General features: G+C 35.1%; 1 protein-coding gene across 1 annotated transcript; it reads left to right on the top strand.

The window, feature by feature from the left end:
* Positions 1-672: 672 nt before the first annotated feature.
* Positions 673-27,051, top strand: LOC127429838 (alpha-2-macroglobulin). Its single transcript, XM_051679113.1, has 36 exons — positions 673-828; positions 1,533-1,716; positions 2,038-2,194; positions 2,375-2,427; positions 3,836-3,856; positions 3,973-4,141; positions 4,284-4,368; positions 4,480-4,699; positions 4,950-5,055; positions 5,133-5,242; positions 9,321-9,488; positions 10,764-10,979; positions 11,681-11,744; positions 11,853-11,998; positions 12,119-12,268; positions 12,990-13,148; positions 13,460-13,538; positions 13,626-13,758; positions 13,847-14,072; positions 14,235-14,361; positions 15,124-15,245; positions 15,633-15,684; positions 16,696-16,779; positions 16,929-17,105; positions 17,684-17,765; positions 18,472-18,628; positions 19,208-19,282; positions 19,443-19,605; positions 20,928-21,121; positions 23,983-24,198; positions 24,299-24,420; positions 24,834-24,924; positions 25,020-25,088; positions 25,651-25,756; positions 26,469-26,512; positions 26,674-27,051. The coding sequence occupies exons 1-35, from the start codon at positions 755-757 to the stop codon at positions 26,507-26,509; spliced, it is 4,398 nt and encodes a 1,465-aa protein (XP_051535073.1). The 5' UTR covers positions 673-754; the 3' UTR covers positions 26,510-26,512; positions 26,674-27,051.

The raw sequence follows: 27,051 nt of genomic DNA, 5'->3' as shown, positions 1-27,051 counted from the left end.
CTCTGTAGGTCAGTACAATGCAAGTGAATGGGTGCCAAAATTTTGATGCTCCAAAAAGCACATTAAGTCATCATAAAAGTAATCCATATGACTCCAGATTTTCAAAAGTGAAATGATAGGTGTGAGTGAGAAACAGATCAATATTTAAGTCCTTTTTTGCTTGAAATTTTTCTCTCTGCCCAGTAAGGGGCAATATGCATTAAGAATGTGAATCACTAAAAACACAAGAACAATGTAAAAGTGATCTGTTTCTCACCCACATCTGCATTATCACTTCTGAAGATATAGATTTTTACCACTGGAGTCTTATGGATTACTTTTATGCTGTATTTTTGGAGCTTAAAAATATAAACGTCTCCCATTTATTGCCAGCTTACATGAAAACTATGCTACCGGAAAGCTGTGCTTGCAGTGTTGACTTCTCAAGTTCTAAATTTAATAGTTATTTTTAATGGTTCCTATCCTTTTGCAGTGGAGAAAGTATCCAAGTGTCAGGCAGTCTAAATAAAGCATATGCGATTTATCATTTCAATGGCTTGAGTATGGTGAGTCAGTCCACTGCCTTTTTACATAACATTCAAGAAGTAATGTGTCAGTTTTACCAATTTATCCAGGTTCTCACACCAGTTGCTCAACTTTCCTTCCCTTGGCGGGGTAGGACAGGGTGGAGGCACTATGTACTATAAAACTTCCAACTTAGTGAATCAGTGGGCAAGTTTTCTCTGCGAGTGACTGCCAGACTAAACTGCTCAGGATGCGAGTGCTTGGGGAGCTGCTTACGCTGCTGCTGCTGCTGCAATGTGGTTTGATCAGAGGAGCGACTGATCCGTAAGAACTATTATCATTATATTTATATAAAATAATGGAAAACGGTAAAGAACTGACGAGAATGGTCAAGTATCTGCTTTCAACTTCTGCGCTGAGGAAAAGTTTAGGATTTTTGCAATTTGAGGTCATCACATACAACATGCTCGCACAAATATTTTCAATGGGGACATACCATAGACGTCTACTGCTTTTTTTTTTTTTTTTTTTTATAAAAAGTTCATTATAATTAGACTAACTGTACACCTTATAATAACTTTTGGGGACAAATTTGTACTGACACATACTGCTTCTGAAATGCTGAAATGTAAAATTATATTTAATACAAAATTATATATTTAATTAGTAATAAAATAATAAAATAATAATCACATAACATGACTTGAATATACAGTATATTTATGCTTGTTTATTGTGCAAAGGACCAATGGATGAAGCAAAAAAGTATTTATTTGTTTATTTATTTAGTTAGTTAGTTAGTTAGTTTGTTTGTTAGTTAGCTAGCTAGCTAGTTAATTAGCTAGTTATTTAGTTGGTTAGGTAGTGCCTCAATTATATGTTGCCTTTAACACATGAGTCACTCCCCCTTCCTCAGTAGAGCACACATTAGACATTCAGGTCACTGTGCACCCAAAACAATCCTGGGATCAAACAGCATTGTATGGGAATGTATCCTGATGTTTACTTTGTGTTTCTGTCTTTTTCAGAATATACCTGGTGGCAGTCACTTCTCAGGCAGTGGGTGGCAGTACAGAGACTCTGTGTGCACAGATCCATGAGCCCAAAGAGCCACTTAATTTAGTGGTAACTTTGATTGCCGACAATGGGGATGTGACCATTCTAAATCAGCAGTCCATAAAAAGTGATTTCTATAAGTGTGTCCCCTTCAAGGTCAGTATCCTAAATACAGGTATAGCTTAATAAATTGTAATTTAATTGTACTTAGAGATGCTTGGGTATCTGATAATGCAATGTAATATAAGGATCATGGTCATTCTCTGCCCTATACACCATGTCAACTGCACTCCTCCCGCCAAAGTCAAGGAGCCAATAAGTAAATAAATAAATACATACATGAATAAATAAATAAAATAGTTTAATAAATTGATAATAAATAAAATGATGCTTGATGTAGTATTACAAGTTTCCACATCTATAGTCCACTTATACACTAATGGATGAGTGTGAGTTGACTTGCTTTTGATCTTCCAGGTTCCTTCTGTGACTACAGATTCTGTGGCAAATGTCAAAGTTGCAATCCAAGGGAACACAACATCCATACTTAAAACAACTCAGATCCTCATCAAACCTCCAACAAAGCTAATTTTCATCCAAACAGACAAGCCTATCTACAAGCCGGGACAAACAGGTAATACTTTGTCTTTTCAAGTTACTGTTTGAGAGCTTCAACTGTCAATATGAATTTATATTTATCCATTCTAAGAATTAGTTTGAGCATACACTAATATAACCACGCTTACTCTAATTGATTCACTCCACAAACCATGTGCTAATATTCTCTCTCTAATAATCATTTTGTCTTCCACAGTTAAATTTCGCATTGTGTCTTTGGATTCCAGTTTCTTGCCTCACAATCAAGTGGTAAAATTATTTTAACTTTTTTCTAGAAAAATATACAGTATATATCCAACATGTACATTGTTAGTAGGCAAATTAAGTTTTTTTGTGTGCAATTTTTTTTTAAGAACACTTGTCTTTCTAGACATCCGCAGTGATACAAGTGCCAGAAGTTGAAGAAACAGCCATACATACATTTATATAAAGTATATATTCATATGCATGCATTACATACAGTAAATATGTACAGTATGTACAGTATATATACAACTTCGCCCAATTTCAGCACTGTAGATTTTTAGAAAGAAAAGTCTTGTTAAAAGATTTTTCACACTCTCTGAATTTGTTATAATTATTTGTGATTTTTTTTTTTTTTTCCCATTTGTCTACTTCCAACAGTGTATGTACATGCATTACAGATTTAAATCATTTTTGACTTTTTTCTGAAAGTCATGAAAATTCCCACCACATTGTCATTTCCACTACATCTTAAATTCTGTATTGAGTTTAATGGAATTCTGTGGTGGAAATGATGGTGATGGAAATTAAATTTGTTTAACGTTTTCGAAATAAAATGTTTAACTGGCTAATTTCAAAGCTTACGTTTTATAGATCCTAAATACACACAATTAAATACCATTTTCACACTTTTTGTGTAATCTGGCAAAATTACATCTTGATTGGAAATGATGGCCAATAAAAATCTGCTCACAAGTGATATTTACCTTGATTTCTTTTTCCTTTTTTTTTTCTTCGAATATTACTTGTCTCATATTTCATCTCAAACATTCTCTTCACTGACACTTTTGTCGACTTGGTTAACAAGTAAACTAACTTTTTATGATTATTAGGGACAAAATTGTTTGGTGTGGTGGAAATGATGCCACAACTGTGGAAATGAAATAATTTAATATTGAAATGGTATATTTCACTCTTTGTTTAGATTGCCATAGTTTTAAACATGTAATAATTTGTATTTTTATAATGGATTTTCAGAGATTAATATTAAAGTACCAAAAATAAATGATGATGGCTTGGTTAAATGTTTCAAATTCAGTTTCAGCGAGACCATCATGTAACAAAAAGGAAAAAAGTTCAAATTTGTTCGTTTGAATGAGAATCAACCCCTAAGACATGAAAGTGCCCATAGTTGATGAAACACCCATGTAATAAACATACTGATAGAATGTATAGCTTGAACGTACTTTTGTTCAAATGCAAATGCAAGTTATGGTGAAGTGTGTTCAGAATTTGTTTAAAAATCAGAGGCTTGTTTAACCAGAGCATTCGAACAAAACAGGCTCTACGGCCTGTACAGATGAAGATTTGTGTTACAAGCACTAAGAATTTTACTGTAATGAGAGTGCAAACAAAATACGTCATTGTTCTTTTGGCCTAACTGAAATAAATGTCTTATCTCTTTGTCTTGCAGTTCCAAACAGTAGAGCTTCAGGTATGGTATAAAATAATTTAAACAGCCATGAGATCTGTTGGTTTAGTTAAATTACTTGTAGCATTGTGATTGCAGTTTTATTCCACTGTAGCTTTATTTGCCACTGCTGTTTATAGGACCCTAACTTCAATCGCATTGGTCAGTGGTTGAACCAGTCCACAAACAGTGGCATTTTAGACCTCTCCCACCCCATGACCCCAGGAGCCACTCAGGGTTACTACACCATCACCGCTTGGGATGAGAAGAACCAACAAACATCACAGAACTTTGAAATTAAAGAATACGGTCAGAATGTGGGAAAAACTTTCTGTTTTTCATAATTTATCAGTCCAATACGTATCAGTTTACAAAGTGTAAGATTTTTCCAGATTTAAAGGCAATATTTTAAATCACATTATCTAGATTTTATTTTTCATGTGTCTTTTAGTTCTGCCAAAGTATGAAGTGAACATCCATCTTCCACCCGTTATAACCGTCTTGGACAAAGAGGTCACACTGAAAGTTTGTGCAAAGTAAGCATTTTTACAATTAGTGTACAGGTCTTTGCAGAAAAATGAGGCATGAAACTCTGTCTCAGTGAGATTATCAGCCTGATAAATTACCTCCTTTTTCACTGTCTGTAGATACACTTATGGAAAGCCAGTGTTGGGGTCTGTGAACGCTGAAGTATGTGCACAACACTTTTTTTACTGGTATCCTCGACCTATGAGTGAAAATCTTGAGGAATCTATGCCTGAAATGCTTGTTCGACCTATGCGTGAAAATCTTGAGGAACCGATGCCTGAAATGTTTGTTCGACCTATGCCTAAAATGACTAACATATGCAGGAAATATTCTATGACGGTTTGTTACTTCCCACACCCACTACTTATTATCATTTATTTTCATATTTGTCTGTAATGGTTTTAGTAATGGAAAAGTGTACACATTTGAGAGATGATTAAACTTAGAGTAAGTGCCCCACTTCACCTGTCTCCATCCCACCTATTTATTCAGTTCAATTCCATAGTAAACAACATTTCTGATACATTGGCCAAACTCGTTAGTGTTTTAGTATGCTAGTGTGTTAAAATATATGTGTTCTCTTGTTTAGACTGACAAGACTGGCTGTGGGTCTAAGGTGATCAATGTGACAGAATTTGGCTTGACTTCAAGCGGATCTTTTCAAGTGAATGGCAAAGTGGAAGAGTATGGAACAGGTAAGAGTATGAAACAAAACAGTTGATGTCCATGTCTATTGTTTTAAAATGAGTTACATAGTCTTTTGGTCCTTCAGGGGTAATTCTGGAGGGTACTGCCAGAGCTGAGTTCACCAATGAAGTTGTCAGAGTTTCCATTGTGGACACATTAGCGACATATAGGCCTGGCATTGACTTTGAGGGAAAGGTACAGTAACTGCTTCACACAGAGTCCATCTTTTTATTGAGTAAACTGAGCAAAAGCAGCATCACAGTCCACAGTGCATTTTCATCCACCTTTATAAACAGTTCAATATGTTACCATTACAGCTCTTTTTTTTGTTTTGGATATCATATTTTGCTTTACATCAATATTGATAAACAACTGTTTGATATACAAACAGTTAGTTTTATTAATTAAATTTTTATTAGCAGTTAAGTAGCAGTTAATTTACAGTAGCATAGTAAGTAAATTTATTACAAAATATATTTATATTGCACCTTTTAAAATAATGTTAACAAAGAGCTTCATAGAAAATATAGGTACATTCACATACATATACTTAAATGGAAGAAAATGAGGAAAATTAAATTGAGAAAGTACCCTCAAAAAATAACTCTTTGGCTGAACTTGATTAACCCTTGTGTTGTGTTCATTTTGTGTTCCCGGTCAAAAATGACCGGCCCACTAAGATTGTTTATAATTCTCTCATATTGTATATATTATCACAAAATATTGCATTAGATCTTTTTATCAATTTCTTTTTTAGTAATTATGAATGTACTCCTTTTTTGAAGATGTTTATATATATATATAATTTTATTGATAGATGGATTAATTTAACTGAGCTTATAACAGGCCAGTGAGGGGCACTCCCTGCAGATAAATAAATAAATAAAAATAATAATTACATAATAAATGAATAACCACTTGTTTGATCTGAACAAAATAGGTGTCATTTTAAAGCTTAGAATCTGGACTTTACAATGGCAATTCTTAAATAATGCTGTTTAATTAGCTGACAAATAAGAATTGTTTAGTTATCATTTGCAAATTTGTTATCACAACAATTATATTCAGAGTTGGTAAAACCATAAAAAAGATGAGATAGCCATGTGTTGTAAAGGTCTCAATTAGTAGAATGCAATGAGCGAATTTGTTTCACTGAGAGGCTAAACTGCAGTGAATATTAGTGTATGACATTCCCATTGACACACATAAATATGATAAACAGGAGTGGCTTTTTGTCACGTTTTTCCTTATTACTTCCTGAAACATACAAATAACATAGACAATGACATATCTTAATTTACAGCAGATTATTCTGATTCAAACAAGCCCAAACACAATATAATATGATAAGTAGATCCTGAAATATTCCTCAGAGTGTACATGGAAAGATGATGCACATGAGGGTGCTCAACACACATTGTGTGTGTGTTTGTGTGTGTGTGTGTGCGTGCATGCATGAGTGGGTGTGTGTGGGTGTGTGTGTGCACATATCCGTGGACTTTGTGTGTGCAAACACACATCTAAATATGTGCTCATCTAAAGGTTTGGGATGCTCCTGAACACTTAATATTTATGTATTTTTTAGTCTAATCCATTCATTTCCAATGGCCGGGCATTTTTGACCAGGAACACAACAAAAGTAACAAAGTGAAATAAAACCAAAAAAATTAAAGAAAATTGTCAAATTCCTTTGTGTGTTTTCAGATACCATATGTGAACAAAATCAATTAAATTTATTCCAGCTGGATTAAGAAAAAAAAAAAGTTGTTGAAAAAAAATGTTGTCCGGGTCAAAATGACCGTGAAACAACATTAGGGTTAAATCATGGACAGTGATTCCATATGTTTGAAATACATTTTCTTAAATTAAAATTACTATGTAAAAGCAGTATCTAGAATGCTAGGCTCAAGCTTCACTCTTCACCATAATGGTAACCCTCAAAACTACAACATAACAGACATTTTTCTAAATCTCAACATAACAAAACATAAAACACTAACAAGTCTCCCCCTTTATATTCATGTTGCACAAAGACATAAAATAATGCTTAATTTTAACATGTACTCTCCATATTGAGTCCAATGCAAAGCATGATGGGAACTACAAATCATCTGCCCAGTTTCAGTTAACCAAACTGAAGTATTCATGTTGTTCCAACACAAATATATTACGTAAAGCTGACAAGACACTTTTTTTTTCTTTTTTTTTTAATCAACTTAGTTAAGTTCACCCATGACAACTCTCAGAAGGATTTAGCATGTTAATGTGGGTATGGAATATTGACAAGATATTGGTCTTGATGAACTAGATCTGCTAATGCTGCTGATGCTGCTGCTGCAGAGTCAAGTCAAGTAATTTTTATTTGTATAGCGCTTGTCACAACACACATCGTTTCAAAGAAGCTTTACAGAAAATCATGCTTTAACAGAAAATGAAGCTGTAATATTTATAAAATCTAATAGTCATCATTGTGCAGTTTGATAAAAATATAACTGTAAATTGTGTCTAAAAATAAATACTTAAATAAGTAAATAATAATTGTATTTAGAACAGATAGCCGAAGGCGACTGGCAAGGAATACAAAACTCCATAAGATGTAGGTTAATGGAGAAAAATAACCTTGGGGGAAAACAGGCTTACTGTGGGGGCCAGTTCCCTTCTGGCTAAACAGCATGAATATAATGCAATATTAGATTTTAATTTGTAGTGCAAGTCATTTTTTAAAATTATTAAGCTAAGTAAGTGTTAAGAGCCAGTGTTTAAACTAGTGTCTTTGCAGTCCATCCTAGATTAACTGCAGAAGTTCACATAGATGCGTTGCCCTTTGTTAGTTGGCTGATGAAGGCTTTTGTTGGCAATTAATTGATAGTCTATGTATTCCATTTCAAGAGTGTAGTCCATCAATAAACAAAGGTGATGCAGGCAGAGATCAATGAGGTGCATTGCAGTTCAACAGGCAGGTCACTTCGGTGAGGTTCGGTGGGGTCCATCATAAGTCCAAGGTTCACGCAGTGGCACATGAATTATCCCATGTCTTACGGATGGAGTTGGTGTCAGTTCATCCTCTGTGAAGTCCTTTGTAGTAGACTGAAGTGATATCTAGCTGGCACAGGCTGCAGTTAGTTGTCATCACTCAGCAACACGTAGCAAGTATGAAGATTTTTAATGCTAGAAAAGACATACTGAGTTAAGCATGTGGACATGCTGCTGTACAATTAGAAAAAACACAAGACATGATACATTGAGCATGTGTGAACATGCTGTTACACAAATAGACTTTACAAACACTCCCCCATCAAATCAGGGAAGTTGCACACACGCATAACACAAGCACAGCCCCCCAACCAAGCAGATCTATTGCCAAGACTTATGTACTGCTGCTGCTGAGAAGAGCCATGTCCACCAAGTGTATTCTAGCTAGGTGTGACTATGGCCACTGACCAAATGGTGTAAACCTTATGAACTACATTTCTATGTGTGCCTCGTCCTGCTTGGTCGAAATACTTGAATGGCTAGTGACCTAATTCGTAATGTGTACCTGAGCCAGGAAAGCCCAGCGATTATTCAACTAGTGACTTAGACTAACTATGCATGGATTTATTTAATCTAATGACCCAGATAATGATTATATTGTTAAAGATGTGCTTCTATGTGTCATGGCCAAAAGCAGATCTTACCATACTATTTGATAGAAGAAAATCCCCAGCAAACCACCTGAGCAAATAGCATTTTCATAGAAAAATCTCTTGCAGAGCGCTGCAGTTAAACCAGTTTGCCAGCAAAACTGAGCCATTTAAATCTTACACAAGAGATAGACACAAGATGATTGGCTATCTGACTACATGTCAAAGGACCAATCAGCTTACACCATGCGAGTCGATTGGCTTAAAATGTCACAGCGGGCCGATTGGCAAACAGATAACATCCTCAAGGACCAGCAATCAGCTTGCGCCACATATACTTTCATGGCTGAACTTTTTTAAATGATATGAACATGGGAGCGAGTGAGTAAAACTGACGATAGCGAAAGTAAATTTTTTTATTAACAAAAATAATATAAGAGAGTACGTAGATATAAAACAATAAGTAAATAAATTGAAATAAAGGGAATAAATAGAAATAAAATAGAATAAAATGCAAAACCAAGTAAAGTAATGTTTGAAGATAATTACACTGCCTGAAGAAAAGGAAAAGCATTGGCATGTTCTGTACAGAAACTGTTTAATGTGAGCTGATCCTTGTTGTCTTTCTCCAAATGTACCTTTTTAAACAGATTCTGGTCACTGATCCAAAGTCCAACCCATTGGAAAATCAACAAGTGTATGTCTATGCAAATTATGGTGATAAACGTGTGAATGTGACAGTGACCACAGACAGCAATGGTATTGCTTACTTCTCCTTCAACACAACAGATTGGTCAGAATTACCTGTCTTTTTACAGGTTGGCAGTGTTTTTGTTTTATTCATCTTAAATGGTTTTTCTGTTGTATATACAGCTCTGGAAAAAATTAAGAAACCACTACAAAATTAGCAGTTTCTTTGGATTTACTATTTATAGGTATGTGTTTGAGTAAAATAAAATTTTTGGTTTTGTTCTATAAAGTACTGACAACATTTCCTCCAAATTCCAAATAAAAACATTGTCATTTAGAGCATTTATTTGCAGAAAATGACAATTGGTCAAAATAACAAAAAAGATGCAGTGTTTTCAGACCTAAAATAATGCAAAGAAAACAATTTCACATTTAATTTCATTTTTAAACAACAGAATACTAATGTTTTAACTTAAGAAGAGTTCAGAAATCAGTATTTGGTGGAATAACCCTGATTTTCAATCACAGCTTACATGTGCCTTAGCATGCTCTTTACCAGTTTTTCACATTGCTGTTGGGTGACTTTATGCCACTCCTGGCACAAAAATTCAAGCAGCTCGGCTTTGTTTGATGCCTTGTGGCCATCCATCTTCCTCTTGATCACATTCTTGAAGTTTTCAATGGTGTTCAGGTCTGGAGATTGGGCTGGCCATGACCGATCCTAAACCAAATTTCACAGTGGGTGTGAGACAGTGTGGCTTTAAGGCCTCTCCAGGTCTCCGTCTAACCATTAGACAACCAGGTGGAGGATCGGTGATGATCTGAGGGTGCATCAGCAAGGCTGGAATCGGGCAGATTCATCTTTGTGAAGGACGCATGAATCAAGCCACGTACAAGGTTATCCTGGAAGAAAAGTTGCTTCCTTCTGCTCTGACAATGTTCCCCAACTCTGGATTGGTTTTTCCTGCAGGACAATGCTCCATGCCACACAGCCAGGTCAATCAAGGTGTGGATGGAGGACCACTGGATCAAGACCCTGTCATGGCCAGCCCAATCTCCTCTGAGTCTGAAAACACTGCATCTTTTTTTGTTATTTTGACCAGTTGTCATTTTCTGAAAATAAATGCTCCAAATGACAATATTTTTATTTGGAATTTGGGAGAAATGTTGTCAGTACTTTATAGAATAATAAAAAAAAAAGATTATTTTACTCAAACACATAACTATAAATAGTAAATCCAGAGAAACTGATAATTTTGCAGTAGTCTCTTAATTATTTTCCAGAACTGTATTTCAGTATGCAATAAAATTTTTAAGAAAAGTGTTCAGCAATGTACACATAAAACAAAGGCATACATATATATGTTCAGTAGAAGGATTTACATACTTTTTCTTTTAATCAGGCCCAGCATAAAGAGGATAAAGACCAGTCTGTCAGATCTTATCAATCAGGCTATCTCTCGCTAAGTCCCTTTTACTCCAAAAGCAAAAGTTTCCTGATGTTGGTGAAGGCTCCAGGCAAGTTCAACTGTGAGACTGAAGCAGCTGTGCTGGCCAGTTACATCATTCAAGGCAATGCACTGAAACCGGGTCAGAAAACCTTGGATTTCTTCTACATGGTACAGCATGTTTAATATTCATATATTTTTATTTGTCCATCATGTGTCTCATTTCAGCAGTCATACTCTAGTGCAGTGGTTCTCGTCTAGTTTTGCTTCAGAATCCAGATTTTACATTGAAAATCAAGTGGCGACCCAGCACAGTACCAAAATTGATTTTCGTACTGAAATAAACAAAAATATCCTTAAAATAATGAAATTTACTAATATTACCATGAACTACTTAGACTCAACAATTTGCAAAATAATTAACATGACATAGGCTGAGTAGGGAAATTAGTAATTTTGTAAATGCATAAACAGTGTGATTTATTAACACTTAACAAAGGGAACATTAATGCAACATGATTTTAGTCTATTTTGATTGTCTTCCTAAATGCATGAATATATAGTTAGTGCTTTTCAATTATTTGCATTTAGCATTGTTAATTTGCTGCCATCAGCGACCTTATCAGAGCAGACCTGCAAGCCATTTTTGGGCTACAACCCACCAGTTGCTGCACTAATACTCAACAAGCTCTTTGACCTGTTTTTAGTTCACAATCAAATATTTATAACTAACATCTTGAAGCTTTATTCTGAATTACACTAGTAATAATGTATGAAAAATGACAAAAAATGACTAGAAATTACTAGAAAATAAGAGCTCTGTAGTGTTTTATAAATTGGTGTACAGTTATTTTCCACCCTGTGGGTTCCAGGTCTTGTCCAAAGGCAGCTTGGCTCAACATGGTCGTCTCTCTGTGAATATGTTGAACGGAACAGGTACCGAATGAATTTAAATCACAGCAATCACAATTTATTCTCTTCTGTTTATTTTCGTGGTTATCACAAATGCCCCCCCCCCCCCCCCACTTCTCTCTATCATATCAGAAAACAGAGGAAAACTGAGAATCTCATTAAAACAGACGGCAGCCCTGTCTCCGATCGCCCAGGTGGTAGTGTACACGATTCTTCCCAGTGGAGAAGCTGTAGCAGACAGTATGGACTTCCCCATTGAACAATGCCTGCCGAACAAGGTCAGAAAATCCCACATGAAATCACATTTCTCATTTCAAAATTCAATGTGCCCTTCTTCAATAAAAGGTGAAGCTTATGCAATTGCTTTTCATCATTAATGTGTGTTTGTTCTTTTACAGGTGTCCTTAAATTTCTCATCTCCCACTGCACTACCTGGAGAGAAGACATCTCTTAAACTGAAAGCCCAGCCTGGTTCCCTGTGCTCTGTGCGGGCTATTGATCAGAGCGTGCTGCTGTTGAAACCAGAGGCTGATCTTAACGCAGACTTTGTAGGTTACAGTACAATGAATGACATAAATGAACAGATTATCTAAATTAAAATTGTCCTGAAAACCTTTTATTTTGGAACGGGAGGATGTGTGTAAAAACTGTTCTGATTGTTGATTTGGTGAATATTGGATGCAGCTTAAAGGAAGAATTGACCCAAAAATTTAAGTTCTGTCAACATTTACTCATCCTCATGTTGTTCTAAACCAGTATGACTTTCTTTCATCTGTGGAACAAAAAAATCTGAAGTTTTTAAAGAATGTACAGGCCGCTCTTTTCCATACAATTAAAGTTGATGGGGAGAAAGGGCTGTCAAGCTCCAAAAAGGACAAAAAACTATATGAAAGCACCATAAAAGTAGTCTGTATGATTGCACAATAGACTGAAATTTACATTTTTATTCACTGAAAGTCTTGCTTGACAGTCATGGTCACCATTCACTTCAATTGCTTTTAATTGAAGAGAAAAAAGCAGTTTGGACATTCTGCAATTAATGACTCCTGTTGTGTTCCATGGGAAAAAAAAGAAAGTCATACAGGTTTTAAAAGACATGAGGGTGAGTAAATGAATTTAAATTTAAAATAAATGTTTTTTTTTTTTTTTTTTAATTATTTATTTATTTTGTGAACTATTCTTTTTATAATGTTTGGAGTGATCATTAGGATACTGCATTGTTAATCCTGGGTATAAATATATTCACATATATGTGTCATTAATCTCCAGGTCTTCAACATGTTACCAGTCCAAATGTTGTCAGGTTACCCATACAATGTTGAAGAGTGGGAGCCCTACATCTGCCATAACTACCTGGTTGAAAGACGCAAGCGCTCCCGTTTTTACCCTTACTACATCAGCAAAAATGATGTTTACAACATCTTTAAAGTAAGATATTTTATATCCTCTCCACATAATACTACCCATTTCTTAGTGCAGTTTTTCAGTGCAAGTTCATGTGAGCCTCATAATACACTATCCATCTAAGAGTCAGTTAAAAGAATAGTTCACCCAAAAATTTAACTTCTGTCATCATTTACTCACCCCCATGTTGTCCCAAACCTGTATGATTTTCTCTCGTCTGTGGAACACAAAGGAAGATCTTACGCAGAATGTTAGCCTCGTCACCATTCACTTTCATTGTAGAATGTAAACCTTAGTCAAACGTTCCCTTTAACATGATCTTTGCTTTTTCCTAGGGAGTTGGAATCAAAATCGCTACCAACTCTGATGTGAAACAACCTATTATTTGTAACTGGATGATGAATATGAAGAATGGTAAGTACTTAGATATTTTTTTCAGGATTTGGACGTTTCTCGTTTATCTTTATTTTATTTACACGTTTTCAACTCAAACATTTCAAGTGGATGGAGGTGCATCTATGGCTGCTGCTCAACCAGAAGCAAACATGTTTGATGGTGGACGTATGAAAAGTCCTGTTGAGACCATTCGCACATACTTTCCAGAAACTTGGATATGGGATCTTGTCCCTGTGGGGTGTGTATTAAATAAGCCATGGAATTTGTGTATATATAGTCGTTTGTAATTATACAGAATTGCAATATACTTTTTTCTCATTCACCAGGAGGTCAGGATCTGTGGATGTTGCAAAAACTGTCCCAGACACCATTACTAAATGGGCAGCAGGGGCTTTCTGTACATCTCCTATTGGTTTCGGAGTAGCCCCAAGCATTAATCTCACTGCCTTCCAGCCCTTCTTTGTGAGCCTGACCCTTCCTTATTCTGTTATTCGTGGGGAAGTGTTCACTCTCAAAGCCTCTGTATTCAACTACCTCTCCAAATGTATCATGGTAAGCACCCTTAACTTTCTGTATGCCCATGACATGTGCTTTGTCCCCAGCAATTTTTTAATTGTCCTGCCGTGGTTTTACAAACATTTGTTGTGAAATTCTGCTGTAGTTGATGTTTCCTTTAGGCTGCCACTGTAAACTTCCCTGTCTCTTTTAATAAAGGTGAAGGTAACACTGGCAAACTCAAAGAAGTTCTCTGCCAAACCTTGTAAAGGTTGCAAGTACACTCAGTGTGTCTGCGCTGGGGAGAGCAAAACATTTGAATGGATTATTACACCTTCTGCCCTGGGTAAGCCAAATACTTTGAATACATTGACTTCTATATAAGCAAAACAAATGGAAATTGCATTTAAACTCTCAATAGCAGTTTGGTTCTACTAAAAAGTTAAAAACTAAAGGTAAAACTTAACATATGATCATGTATTATAGACAAGAATAATATTTGAACTAGGAATAGTTCACCCAAAAATAAATTTTTTGTCATCATTTATTCATCCTCATGTCATTCCAAACCTGTATGATTTTCTTTCTTCTTTGGAGCACAAAAGGAGAAATGATGAAAAATGCACTGGCTGCTCTTTTCCATATAATCAGTTACTTTGGATTGGGGTTCTCGAACGCTGAAATAATGAAAAAGCACAATTAAAGTAGTCCATAAGACTTGTGTGCTGTATTACAAGTCTTCTGAAGACATACAATAGCTTTGTGTGAGGAACAGAACAAAATGTATGCAATGTGACCAATCATCACTGACAATTGCAGCCTGCCAATTCTAAATATGCAGAATTGTGTATTAGATATAAAAACAACAGTGGAGGAAAATCCTAAGTGAATATTAATGGATTTTGAAGAATTTTAGTTTTTTGATGAACTGTTCCTTTAAAACAGGAATGTTTTTAAGCGAGTCTTGACATGTCCTGCATTGACTTTCACAGATTTGGTAATTATCGCAGGTCCCATGGGTGCTTTGTTGTTTCTGTAAATTACATTCACCCAGGGGTACGGTATTGTGTACTCGCTTGTGAGTGAATGGTGTGTATATGTGTTACAGGAGAAGTGAACTTCACAGTTAGTGCTGAGACCGTGAAGACCAAGGAACTGTGTGGCAAGGAGGTAGTGACAGTGCCCGAAAGAGGACGTGTTGACACTGTTGTGCAGACACTTCTGGTGGAGGTGAGCACTCTTAAAGGGATAGTTCACCCAAAAAATGATTTTTACACCTCCTGTTGTTCCAAACCCACAAGACTTTCTTTATCCCATGGAACACAAGAGGAGATGTCAGGCAGTATGTTTATCTCAAATATTATTAACTTTTATTACATCTGTTTTCCATACAATGGAAGTGAATGGTGACTGAGATTCATTCTGCCAAACATCTCCTTTCTCCACAATACTTCAGCAGTGACATACCAGTAACACCAAATGAGCTAAATTAATTTTCTCTTCTTCTTTCAGAAATTGTTTTAATGTGTGTTTGTTTGCCTTAGTAATCCAGTTCGCAATTTTGAATTCAATCGACACAAACATTGATTGCTATTACCCTTTATTTTTTTTTTGCAGGCAGAGGGAACTAAACAGTCAGTCACTCACAATGAACTCATCTGCCTAACAGGTTAGTACCATAATGTTTTATCACTTTTCATCAATGGTTAAATAAATGTTATTGGTTCAAAACAAGTGAAGCTGTATTAACAGCATATGTGGTTACCACACAAAACAATTTCAACTTATCCATCAATTTGTAAAGTCAAGCAAAAATCATGTTTACATTGGTCCAGAGTAAATGTTAAATAGACTAATAAACATACAGTACTAGATAGAATCACTCATGTTATAACCATGTAAAGCCTGTAACTTTAACATAAGATGCAATGGGATACCATAAAGGGGCTGTTTTCATAGAGGAAAAACCCACCCAAAGGAATTATTTCAGTAACGCATAACCATTTAACTAGAACTGCAGTTTCATGGTTAAAAGGTTGGTTTAACCAATGCAATCACAGTGAAATGTACATTGACCAAAAATAATGCAGATGGACACAAGATCGTGTTGAACTCCGTTTTGAAGTGGATCGCCGTAGACTGTAGCCCAGTGTTAGGCTTAAATTCTATGGAAATAAAACAAACAGTATATTGACTTCTAAGCCACTTTGTGTATTCTCTAATCAATTCTTTAGTTGTCTGCCACAATCATGTAATGTCTTTAAATGCTCTGAATTATTCTATTTATGATACATTTGTAATTATATTATATTTACAAATGTTTTTATTACTGTATATTGAATTATCTATATTTGGGGGCACTTCTCTGCAAATACTGATATAACCGAATAATCTATATAATACCAATATATTCAATTAATCAATCAACATCTCATGTAATTAGTTAGATTAGATTTTAATCTATTGACAGCCCTACTATAACATGATTTTTGTTTGTTTCTACAAATTTGTCCAGATTATTGTCTGTGGTAATCAACAGTCTAAAACAGTTGCTGTCCATAGAGCTTGATTTGTTTCGCACCCAGAACATTCCTTAAAGCTGAGTTTGGAAGTCATCAGACCTTCATGTGCAGTAGATCAACACAGCCGTTACTTTGACGTTTTATTACTTTTCCATTAGACCGTCCAGTGGAGACAACGGTCCCGCTCACTCTACCTAAAGTTTTTGTGAAGGATTCTGCTAAAAGCTTTGTCACTGTACTGGGTGAGTTTAAATGCATTATATGTACACTTTGCTATATATATATATATATATATATATATATATATACATTATATTCAAAAAATATTATCCATGTATCAATAAATATACACCATCTCAGCTTGGTCACCTGTGTTTGGTCCATACTGTAGGTGATCTGATGGGTCGTGCTTTGAAGAACATTGCTAATCTGCTGGCTATGCCTTATGGCTGCGGAGAGCAGAACATGCTGCTTTTTGCCCCTAACATCTACATCCTTCAGTACCTGGAGAGCAGTGGGCAGCTCACTCCTGAGATTAAGGGACGAGCTAAAACCTTCCTGGAGAGTGGTGAGGACAGCTATACTGAGATATAATGAGAATGTTGTCATGAAACAGAAGATTGTTTCCAATGCTTAGAGTATATTAATGCATCTAACAGTTACAGCTACATTGTGGCAGGCAGAAATGGGGTTGAAACCATTTCAGTGACCTTTAGATTATAATTACATTTTCAGCCATACTGTGCTAGGAATGCTTTTCCCAGTAATAAACAAATTACCTTTCCTAATAAACTGAACATCCAAATTTGCAAAACTGCACTTCTTAGAGGACTACAGTTATCCATGTTTTATTATTAATTTATTTGAAATTATTATTTATTAATTCATATTATGCATGGGGAAATATCACTCACATTTGTAAAATGTAAATATAAAAATCTATTTTTTAAATAATTTGTACATATTGAATTAGATACAAGTATAATATACAAATGTATGTCAGTAGAATAAGACAATTAATTGTCATGCTTACAAAAGTATAGCCATTTCATCTGTTGTGTTTTATAATTGAGCTGCTTTGAGACACTACACAAATATTGACATATAATCAAACATCTCCATCTCTTTTACATTGTTAATTTGCAGGATACCAGAGAGAGCTGGAATACAAGCATGAGGATGGATCTTACAGCGCTTTTGGGGAGAGTGATGCTTCTGGAAACACATGGTGAGCCTGAAATAGTCATAATGAAACCATTCAGTTGTATAACTGGACTTAATGCACTTCTGGTCAGAAGGTGTTTTCAGAATTGGCTGCTAGAGAAAACCTAATCCACATGGAATTTAGACAAGGAAACAGCCTCAAGAGGATTAAAAACAGATAGAACTATACACAGATAGGGTACAATTTGGTGAAAGCATTAGAGGTACATATTTCATGGTTTTTGTTTTAAGAACTATTATATATTTTATATAAACTATTTTGTAACAAAAAATTTACCTAGCATCACAGAATTCTAAGCTGTGTTTAGACACATTCAAAATTTTGGTGACAGGGTTAAAAAAAAAATTGTAAATATGTCCCAAAATTATAAATATAAATATTGATTGCTTCATTTGCAAACCTGTTATCTGATGTTGTTTTGTTTTGTTTTGTTTTTTGATGTTTCTTTTATTCAAAGTTTATTGCTGGAAATTAATTTAATTGCACAGATTATTGTTCTAAACTTTATTTAGACATGTTCCCAATTTTGGTAACTGGGTTAAACAAAATGTGCTAAACAGTTCATATAATATTTAGTATGACCTCCTGATACTAACGATTAACATTTTCTGAAGGTCAAACATCTCGTTTCAAACAAAGTTACTAAAATGAGCATTTGACTGTATAGATTAAAGATTCTGACACAAATATCCATTGCTTGTGTCCTCAGGTTAACTGCATTCGTGATGAAGTCCTTCGGGGGGGCCAAGAAATACATATTTATAGATGAGAAGTACATCAGCCAGGCAAAGGAATGGCTCGGTCAGCAGCAGCAGAAGAACGGCTGCTTCACCTCAGTGGGGAAACTCTTCCACAATGAGATGAAGGTGAGAAAAGGGAAGAGAGGAGGACAGCGGGGCTCAGAGCTCCCGTCCTCACCAAGAGCAGAACATTACAGGAGAATATTGCATATTCTGGCCAGCCAATAAAACACACACCCTCCCTCAAAGTTTAATTGGATAAGTGTTGACAGCTCAGATAAACTGAACATTTGTATCTGCAGGGCTTTTCTTTTGTGTTATGCGGATCAGAGGGATCATGCACACTTTTTTAGGAGAGGGCACCAATTGCGGACTCATTTTCTTTCCCTTGACGAGATGTGACCGAAGCAAAAATAACAAACAAATAAAGAAAGAATCACTTAACAACTTAATAGCATGAGGGTGGGTAGATCATGACAGAATTTTTTAATTTATAGCAAATGATTTGCGGAAGGTGCGTCTCGATTGGACTGACCAAATTAATGGGTGATTTCTGCCACAGTGCTTAGGACAAACACCTTTTTACCTACAAATAAATTATCAAAGAGAAAAACATTTTTTAGGAGGCTGCATTTAAAATTCACTTGGCTCAAAAATCTGGGGGGCATCTTAATGTCTCTCTTCCCTGCTCTCTCTCTCTCACAGGGTGGTGTCAGTGATGATGTGACTCTCACTGCATACATCACTGCTGCACTGCTGGAATTAGGCATTAATAAATCTGTGAGTAAGATGCTCTATATGGGTCCTAATTAATGAACTCACAATATAACAATGTAACTGATAAATCAAAGTCTAACTCAATACATACACTGCGGCTAATGAAGGAAACTGACACATTTCACCCAATGTTTAATTATAAATCTTTTGTGTCCTCTGTAAGGATCCTATGGTGGAGAAGAGCCTTGTATGTCTGAAGGAGGCTTCCAGTAACCTGAACAACACATACTTCACTGCCCTGCTCTCCTACACATTCACTCTTGCTGGGGATGCACAGATGAGGCAGAGACTCCTCTCCAACTTGGACCAGCGAGCCAAGAAACAAGGTTCCATTCCATTCCATTCAGCTCTCAATTAAATAAGACAAAGATTCTGAATTCTAAAATAACAACTGCACTCTTGCTTGTGAGAAAAATTGCTTTTGTCCACCTTTTTCCTAAATGCGGAGGTGTTCCACGCAGTGGCGTAGCCAAGGGTGAGCCCAGATTATTAGACATTACTCTTTGACTACAAAAATATATTTATAAAATAGTATAAAAAATGCATAAATTCTGATTTCTGAAAGTGTGAAAGAACTGTTAGAATGCGCCACTGTTGTTAAAATTTTTTTGGTAAAAAAACAAATTTGAGGTCCATCCAAATTTAATTTGCTGGCTACGCCATTGGTTCCACGATTCATAAAATAAACATTTTGGAGACTGCTCCAGTGTTTTCACTTGCATTGGCGTATGTTTTTATATCAGCATATTTTTCAGTGGATAATGTAATGTTTAGCGTATCATATACGTAAAAAACTGCCAAATTAATAAATATGTGGCTCTATATTGCCGTTACTTAAGAGAGTCAAGATTACCGTCTTTTGACAGTGCCTCACTCGAGTGGGTAGAGGACATGAAGTGTTGACAGCCAACAACTGCACAAGTTGAGCATGAACTCATTTTTACTCCAACAAACACTTAAAATGGTTGTTGTTCTCCATATGGATCGCTCGTTTCAGTAGTTTTTACATTGCTTCTTATGGAGATCAGAACCAGAATACAGTCACGTGACAATCAGAATCATCATGGCGCCCAGTAGTAAGTCAAGAAAACTATGGATACAACAGTTCAACAAACAAGTGAAAGTAATAAATAATTTACATTTCAGACAAAAATTGGCTAGTTAGTTCATGCATTTCTGTGAAAATAGTGGTGAACAACTCAGTGTTGTTTAATGAATAAGTTCAGTCAATGATTAAATGACTCACTTATAACATAAAAGACTTTCATTTGTTAATATGCAAAATCTCCAGAAATGGTCACTGAACAACTCAGTGAATGAAATAAAAATGAATGATAAATCAGAATCCCAACCATTATTTGGAAAGCCACGAACACGGAGAAGCAGAGTGATGCAAACAGTAAAGCATCTTAGTGCTGTTGGACTCGCTGTTGTATTACAATAATTAAAACTAACTTAACTCAATATTGTTAACATGCTTTCTTAAAAAACTGAGAAAGAAATTCACTAGTTGATCTGTTGTTGAACAACTAGATAACCTTACTAGTTATCTCTATTATTTAGATAGGGATATCTATTTTCTTCCTGCTTCTAATAAGCACAATCACCGTTCCTCAGTCTAAAGGCTACTTGCCATGGTTATTTTCAGGGGTTGTGCAGTACTGGACTAATGCAAACAGTGCACAACAGCCAGGCTCTTTGGAGGTAGAGATGAGTGCCTACGTGTTGCTAGCGCTGCTCTCTGGACCTACGCTGCCTAAATTTGGGCTCGGCTACTCTGCTAGTATTGTGGGCTGGCTGGTCAAGCAGCAAAACGCCTATGGAGGTTTCTCCTCTACACAGGTACAGTTATGTTATTTATATTATATTTCTTTCTCTCATGTTCCTCAGTTAGTATAATTTAGTATTTTGCACTGTGCCAGGGGTTCTCAATCTTTTTTGTGAGCTGAGCCCCTTTGACCTAAATAGTTTACTTGAAGTACCCTGTGAGATTTAAAGGAATACTAACCTTTCAATAAATGTAATTAATTTAACAACATCTTCACATTTTTCTCCTTGAATACATGTGTACAAGTGTACATAACTTCATTAATTTTAAAAGGTTTTCAAACATATTTTTTAAGAATTTGTTTTTTACAAATATCATTAATTTTTATTTGATGAATTTGAGTCAAGAATGTAATAAAAAATTAACTTCACACACACAGACATGAGGGTCTAAAGCTGCCCTCTCTGTTTTATGCTTGTTTTCTTTTTTTTTTTTTGTCACACGACAACAAAATGGCTACCTGCATGTTGGTTACACCACCTGACTTTATTTTCAAGTTTTTCAAATATAATATATATATATATATATATATATATATATATATATATATATATATATATATATATATATATATATAAATAAATAAATAAAAAAAAAACATTTGTTTCACTGCTTGTTTTTAAAAAAATAATAGGCCTAATAGAAGAATATTCCAGACTATGTAAGCCAACATTTATTTTTCTCAAAAATGTAAGCTTTTCATGAGACTTTTATTTTATAATTTTGTTCAAATCCAGGCAGTAATACCAAATGTTTTACTTTAAGCTCTAGGAAAAAAATACCAAAATTACTTAAGACTCTGAATATATATATATATATATATATATAAATGTCAATTCTCGCTGAGCTACCCAGGCCCCAATAGATTTATGTTTTAAAAAAAGAAGCACCACCACAACACCTGATAAATCCTGTGAGCAGGTGTGTAAGAAAAATGTAATAGGAGAATAACCAAAGGAATGATTCCCACACAATTCCGTTGCTTGCAATCTGTGTATAAATGTACTAATGCAATGTTTCAGTCATGAGACCTTCATCGGGCAATGTTTACAAACTAGGGGTGAAACCCATCCAAATACAAAGCAGCCAATGAGAATCTGTTATGACAAGTCATGCCCAATGACATACAGAAAAAATTATTATATTTATTATATAATTTAATTATTATAATATTAGCCTCCTAGTGGATATTCAAAGCAAAATTCCTGCCAATAGAAAATGATCAGAAAAAAATAGCCTCCTAGTATTATCTCCAGTTCCCCCTCTGAAAGGAACGAATACAATAATAAAATATACAATATACATTTCATACATTTCAAAAAACAAACAACTAAGGATTCCAAATCTACAACACACAATCAAGTTATGTCTAGAATGAATAAAAAAACAATGTAAATTACCTTTGCATAACATAACAAATCTACATACAACCCCTTGTAAATGTATACATGCTCTTGTATATAAAACACAGTCAAAATATCAGAATTACAATGTAACATTAAACGGAAGCTCATCATTAAGACCCATAGGAGCTAGCGTTTGGAGAGTGTAAATCCAAAACACCTCAAATCGCTGTAGAATAAGGTCAATATTACCACCTCTATGTGGCACCTTCACCTTCTCAATACCAAAACACCACAGTGTTGACACATCATGATTAAAATAATTAAAATGTACCGCTGCTGGAACAATATAAATTGGCGTTGTTGTTAAAAACATAACATTTATAAAAAAGCACAAAAAAAAAAAAAAAAAAAAAAGAAGAAGAAGAAAAAAGAAAAAACATTGGCATAATTAGGAGCAAAAATCAACCCCATTGCTGTTCCACTCTTCTGAAGATAAAAATCACTCTCAAAACCAAAGTAATTATACTTAAGTACATGTGAGGCCATATCAACTATGAATTCAGATGGAGGATAAAACATAAAGTAAACATAAAAAAGCTAAATCAATATTCGGTGTGACCAACTTTGCCTTTAAAACAGCACCAGTTTTCCTATGCACACCTGGACACAGTTTTTCTTGGTTGTTGGCAGATAGGATGTTCCAAACTTCTTGGAGAATTCGCCACAGTTCTTCTGTCTGTTTCGGCTGTCTCAATTGCTTCTGTCTCTTTATGTAATCTCAGACTGACACGATGTTCAGTCGGGGTCTTTGTGGGGGCCATGACATCTGTTGCAGGGCTCCCTGTTCTTCTATTCTAATCTTTTCTATTTGCAAAAGTAATGTTTGGGAGTCTAACATTTATATTTCCTATTGACACACTAAAGCTGAAGATATAAATAACCATCTTGAGACAAATGCTTTTGTGAAACATCTTATGTGCCTAAGACTTTTGCACAGTACTGTATTTTTATTACATTTAATTTGGCTTTGACATTTCACATTTATCACAATCTAACAAAACCCTTGCAGTTCTATCACAAACCACTTTAGACCTTATTCATGCTAGCGCCATCTTTGATTTTTGACGGGAATGACAACGTGCTGTGAAGGATAGACGTACAGTCCCTTCAATGGGCTGTGCTGCAGTTTAAAGTGTTTTTGGATCATTCCACGGACAAAACGTTGATAAAATATCCATCTAAGAACATTCAGTATACAAAGAACTCCAGACAACATGAGCTGTGGAAAATCAGATGTGATCTAGGAGCTTTATACAGCTTTATACCATTCTTGCCACTGAAGAGACTGTAAGTCTATCCCTCACAGCCTCGTTTTCATTGACGATCAAAGATGGCGCTACCGTGAATAAGGTCCATGGGCTTGCGAACCCCTGCACTATGCTATGTGATGTTATAAGACGTGTATATCCATGTAAATAATTATTTTTATTGACTGTAATTGGTGTTGCTTCCTCTTTCGCTGTGAATAGGATACAGTGGTGGCCCTCCAGGCCCTCGCTAAGTATAGTGCTGCCGTCTACAGTCCAGAAGGAGCCATCACTGTCACTGTGACCTCCCCCTCAAACCAGAAATACCAGTTCACCGTGAACCAGCAAAACAGACTTCTTTACCAAGAGAAAGAGCTGCAGCAACCAACAGGCAAATACAATCTGAGGGCAGAAGGCAAGGGCTGTGTGTTTGTGCAGGTTAGAGTGTTCTCTATCTCTCTTATGAACAGCCTCTGAAGTGGATAAAAGTGATAAAATTCCATTAATTCTTGATATCATTCTGTGTTTTGCATCTCAGTTTGCCTTGCACTACAATATCCCACCTCCCCCTGATACTTCGGCCTTCGGCATCAAAACAAATGTGTTTGGAGTTTGCAACAATACAAAGAACGCAGCTCTCACGTTAAATATCACTGTCAGGTGAGATTCTCTGCTGTTAGCAAAAAAAAATGTACAATTAAAATAAAAAAAATTAACGGCTTCCTTAATGGAAATAGTCCCAGTGAGCATAATGATACTAGCCATATATATATATATATATATTTAAAATGTATTAAAATAATTGTCAACAAATGCCGTTCCTTTACTATAGTTTAAATACTGGCTTTAGCATAAAGTATGGAGCAGTCTATTAAGTATATTTATGCAAAAATATTTTTGAAATGTAATTGGTGATGTAACGGTTCCATATACAAACTTACTGTAAAGTGTTACCAAAACCAAAATAAAATAAGCATTTTCTGACAAAATAGACAATTTGCTTTTTGCCAGACTACACACTAAACTGTGTGGTTGTGAACATTATGTGTGATTGTGTTGCTGTTGTGTGACAGATATAACGGCAAACGAGATGAGACCAACATGGTGATCATTAATGTCAAGCTGCTGTCTGGATTTAAGCTGGATGAGACATCTCTGCTGACTGTGAGTGACACTTGAAGGGCTTCTGGTCTTTCCTTTGATCTCAAGCTGTTCACACAGTGTTTGATTGGTTCTCATTCATTCCTCTGTCTCCACAGCTGAAGCAAGACCCCACCATCAGACGTGTGGACCTGGACAAGGGACACGTCTTCATCTATTTGGATAGGGTAAACATGAATGTTTTATTTAAATATCTTGAGGGGTTTTTAGTTTTTTTTTTTTTTAGATAGATGGCTAAAGTAGGAAACTGTTTAGGAAAATTATTTCTTTATAAATTATTAGCATAACAACTTGTGTGAAAAATTAACAGAAATTTCAGAACTTCCATAGTTTAGCATGTCCCCCTTTTTCCTTTAATGGCAGCACACACTTGAACCGACATGTACTCCACAAAATTGTACAAAACCTTATGATCCATGTTATTCCAGCATGAGAATGCAGACTATTTTGAGAATGCACATCTTGTGTGCTTTAATGGAAGCAAGGACATTTGACCTTTTATACAAAGAAGTTAACATTTTACATCATAATGTTTCTTAGTTTTAAAATTATTATTTTTTTTTTCTACTTTTAAAATATATGTTGAACTCTAGATTTTTAGTTGGGGATCCTACTTTTGAACCTGCTGTATTTTGACTTGACAATAAAAGAGATTAGTAGGTTTTGGTGTCTAGATGGAATTACTGTGAATGGGATCTGTTTTAATTATATAATTAATTTTTCTTTAAGATGAAAAACAAGGAGACAAAGCTTTTCACCGTGAAGCTCCTGCAAGACGTACCAGTAAATAATCTGAAACCAGCTGTGGTGAAAGTCTATGACTACTACAAGACCAGTACGTGTTTATACAGTATATTATACTAATGTACTAATATTTCCAGCTGTAAATTCTGATTGGATGAGCCATGTACAAAGCCAATGTAAAATTACTATAAACAAACACCTGAGATTGCACATTTTATAATAATTAGCACCAAATTGCCATGTTGCTTGACAACTTCAAACTCAGATAGTAAGGATACTGAACTATTTTATTTGGTGTTTATTCTGATTGTTATTAATGTTAAATTAAACTGTTTATTGAACATTGGCATCTTTTATCATATTACTTTTCCCACCATTGGCACTCCACTTCTGTTGTGTGTAAGAACACCCCATTACTTGTGGTAAAACCACTGTAATGCACAGCCTCTTATGGCTTATTGCTTTATTCTATTAATTTAACTTAATATACAATATTTATCACTGTGTGCTCAGAAGACTTTGAAATGAAATATAATAGGTGTGAATTTATCAACCCAGCAAAATGATGTCAGCATCCTCTGATAAAAAATTAATGTAAAGCTATGAATGTAAAGCTGTATTATTATTTATTTATTTATTTATTTTTTCAGATAAAGATATTCACTTTTTGTAAAATGATGTGACAACATTATATAAACGTTACATAATTGTGCTTTGTTAACCTTTATTTAATCTTACCATAATGCATTTTTACTTTCAACAATGTAGTGCACAAGAAACTATTGTGTTTCTCTTCCTCTTAGGTGAAATGTCTGTGAGTGAATACACCTCCCCATGTGCATAGATAGTAAGTACAGTGATTGTTGACTGTTTTGAATTACATTTGTATATTTTTAATTTGAATGCCTTAAATACAGTATATCAGTTTATTAATGCATAATTTTAAGTTATATGGATTCATATTGAACCTCTTACAAGCTTTTTTAATCACTAATCCTTGTTTTTTAGGTGATGACCTGAAAATGCCATTGATGATAGCCAAGGAAACGTACTTCAGAACATGTATAGTGTGGTGTTATTTAGTGATGTTTCGAAAAGAACTGAAAGCTCATTACAGCATACATGCACAAATTTAATGATGTAATTAATACTGATTGTGACATTTAAATTTAACTTGAACCTTCTCTCACTTTCTCACTCTTAAATCAGAAGTAATGAATTACTGTACTGATGGAGCGCCTGCTGCTGTTCAGATGACACATGAATGTTTGTATGTTTTGTGATTGTGAATTAATTCCAGATTTGTTAACTGACTTGGGATGAGCTTTTTGCAAGGATAAATGCACTTTTACATATTAAACCATTTGAAAATTACTGCATCTGAAA

The sequence above is a fragment of the Myxocyprinus asiaticus genome, chromosome 39 (genome assembly GCF_019703515.2).
Source record: "Myxocyprinus asiaticus isolate MX2 ecotype Aquarium Trade chromosome 39, UBuf_Myxa_2, whole genome shotgun sequence".
NCBI classification, from domain to species: Eukaryota; Metazoa; Chordata; class Actinopteri; order Cypriniformes; family Catostomidae; genus Myxocyprinus; species Myxocyprinus asiaticus.
The sequence above is the reverse complement of the archived record's forward strand: the minus strand, read 5'-3'. Positions and strand labels throughout refer to the sequence as shown.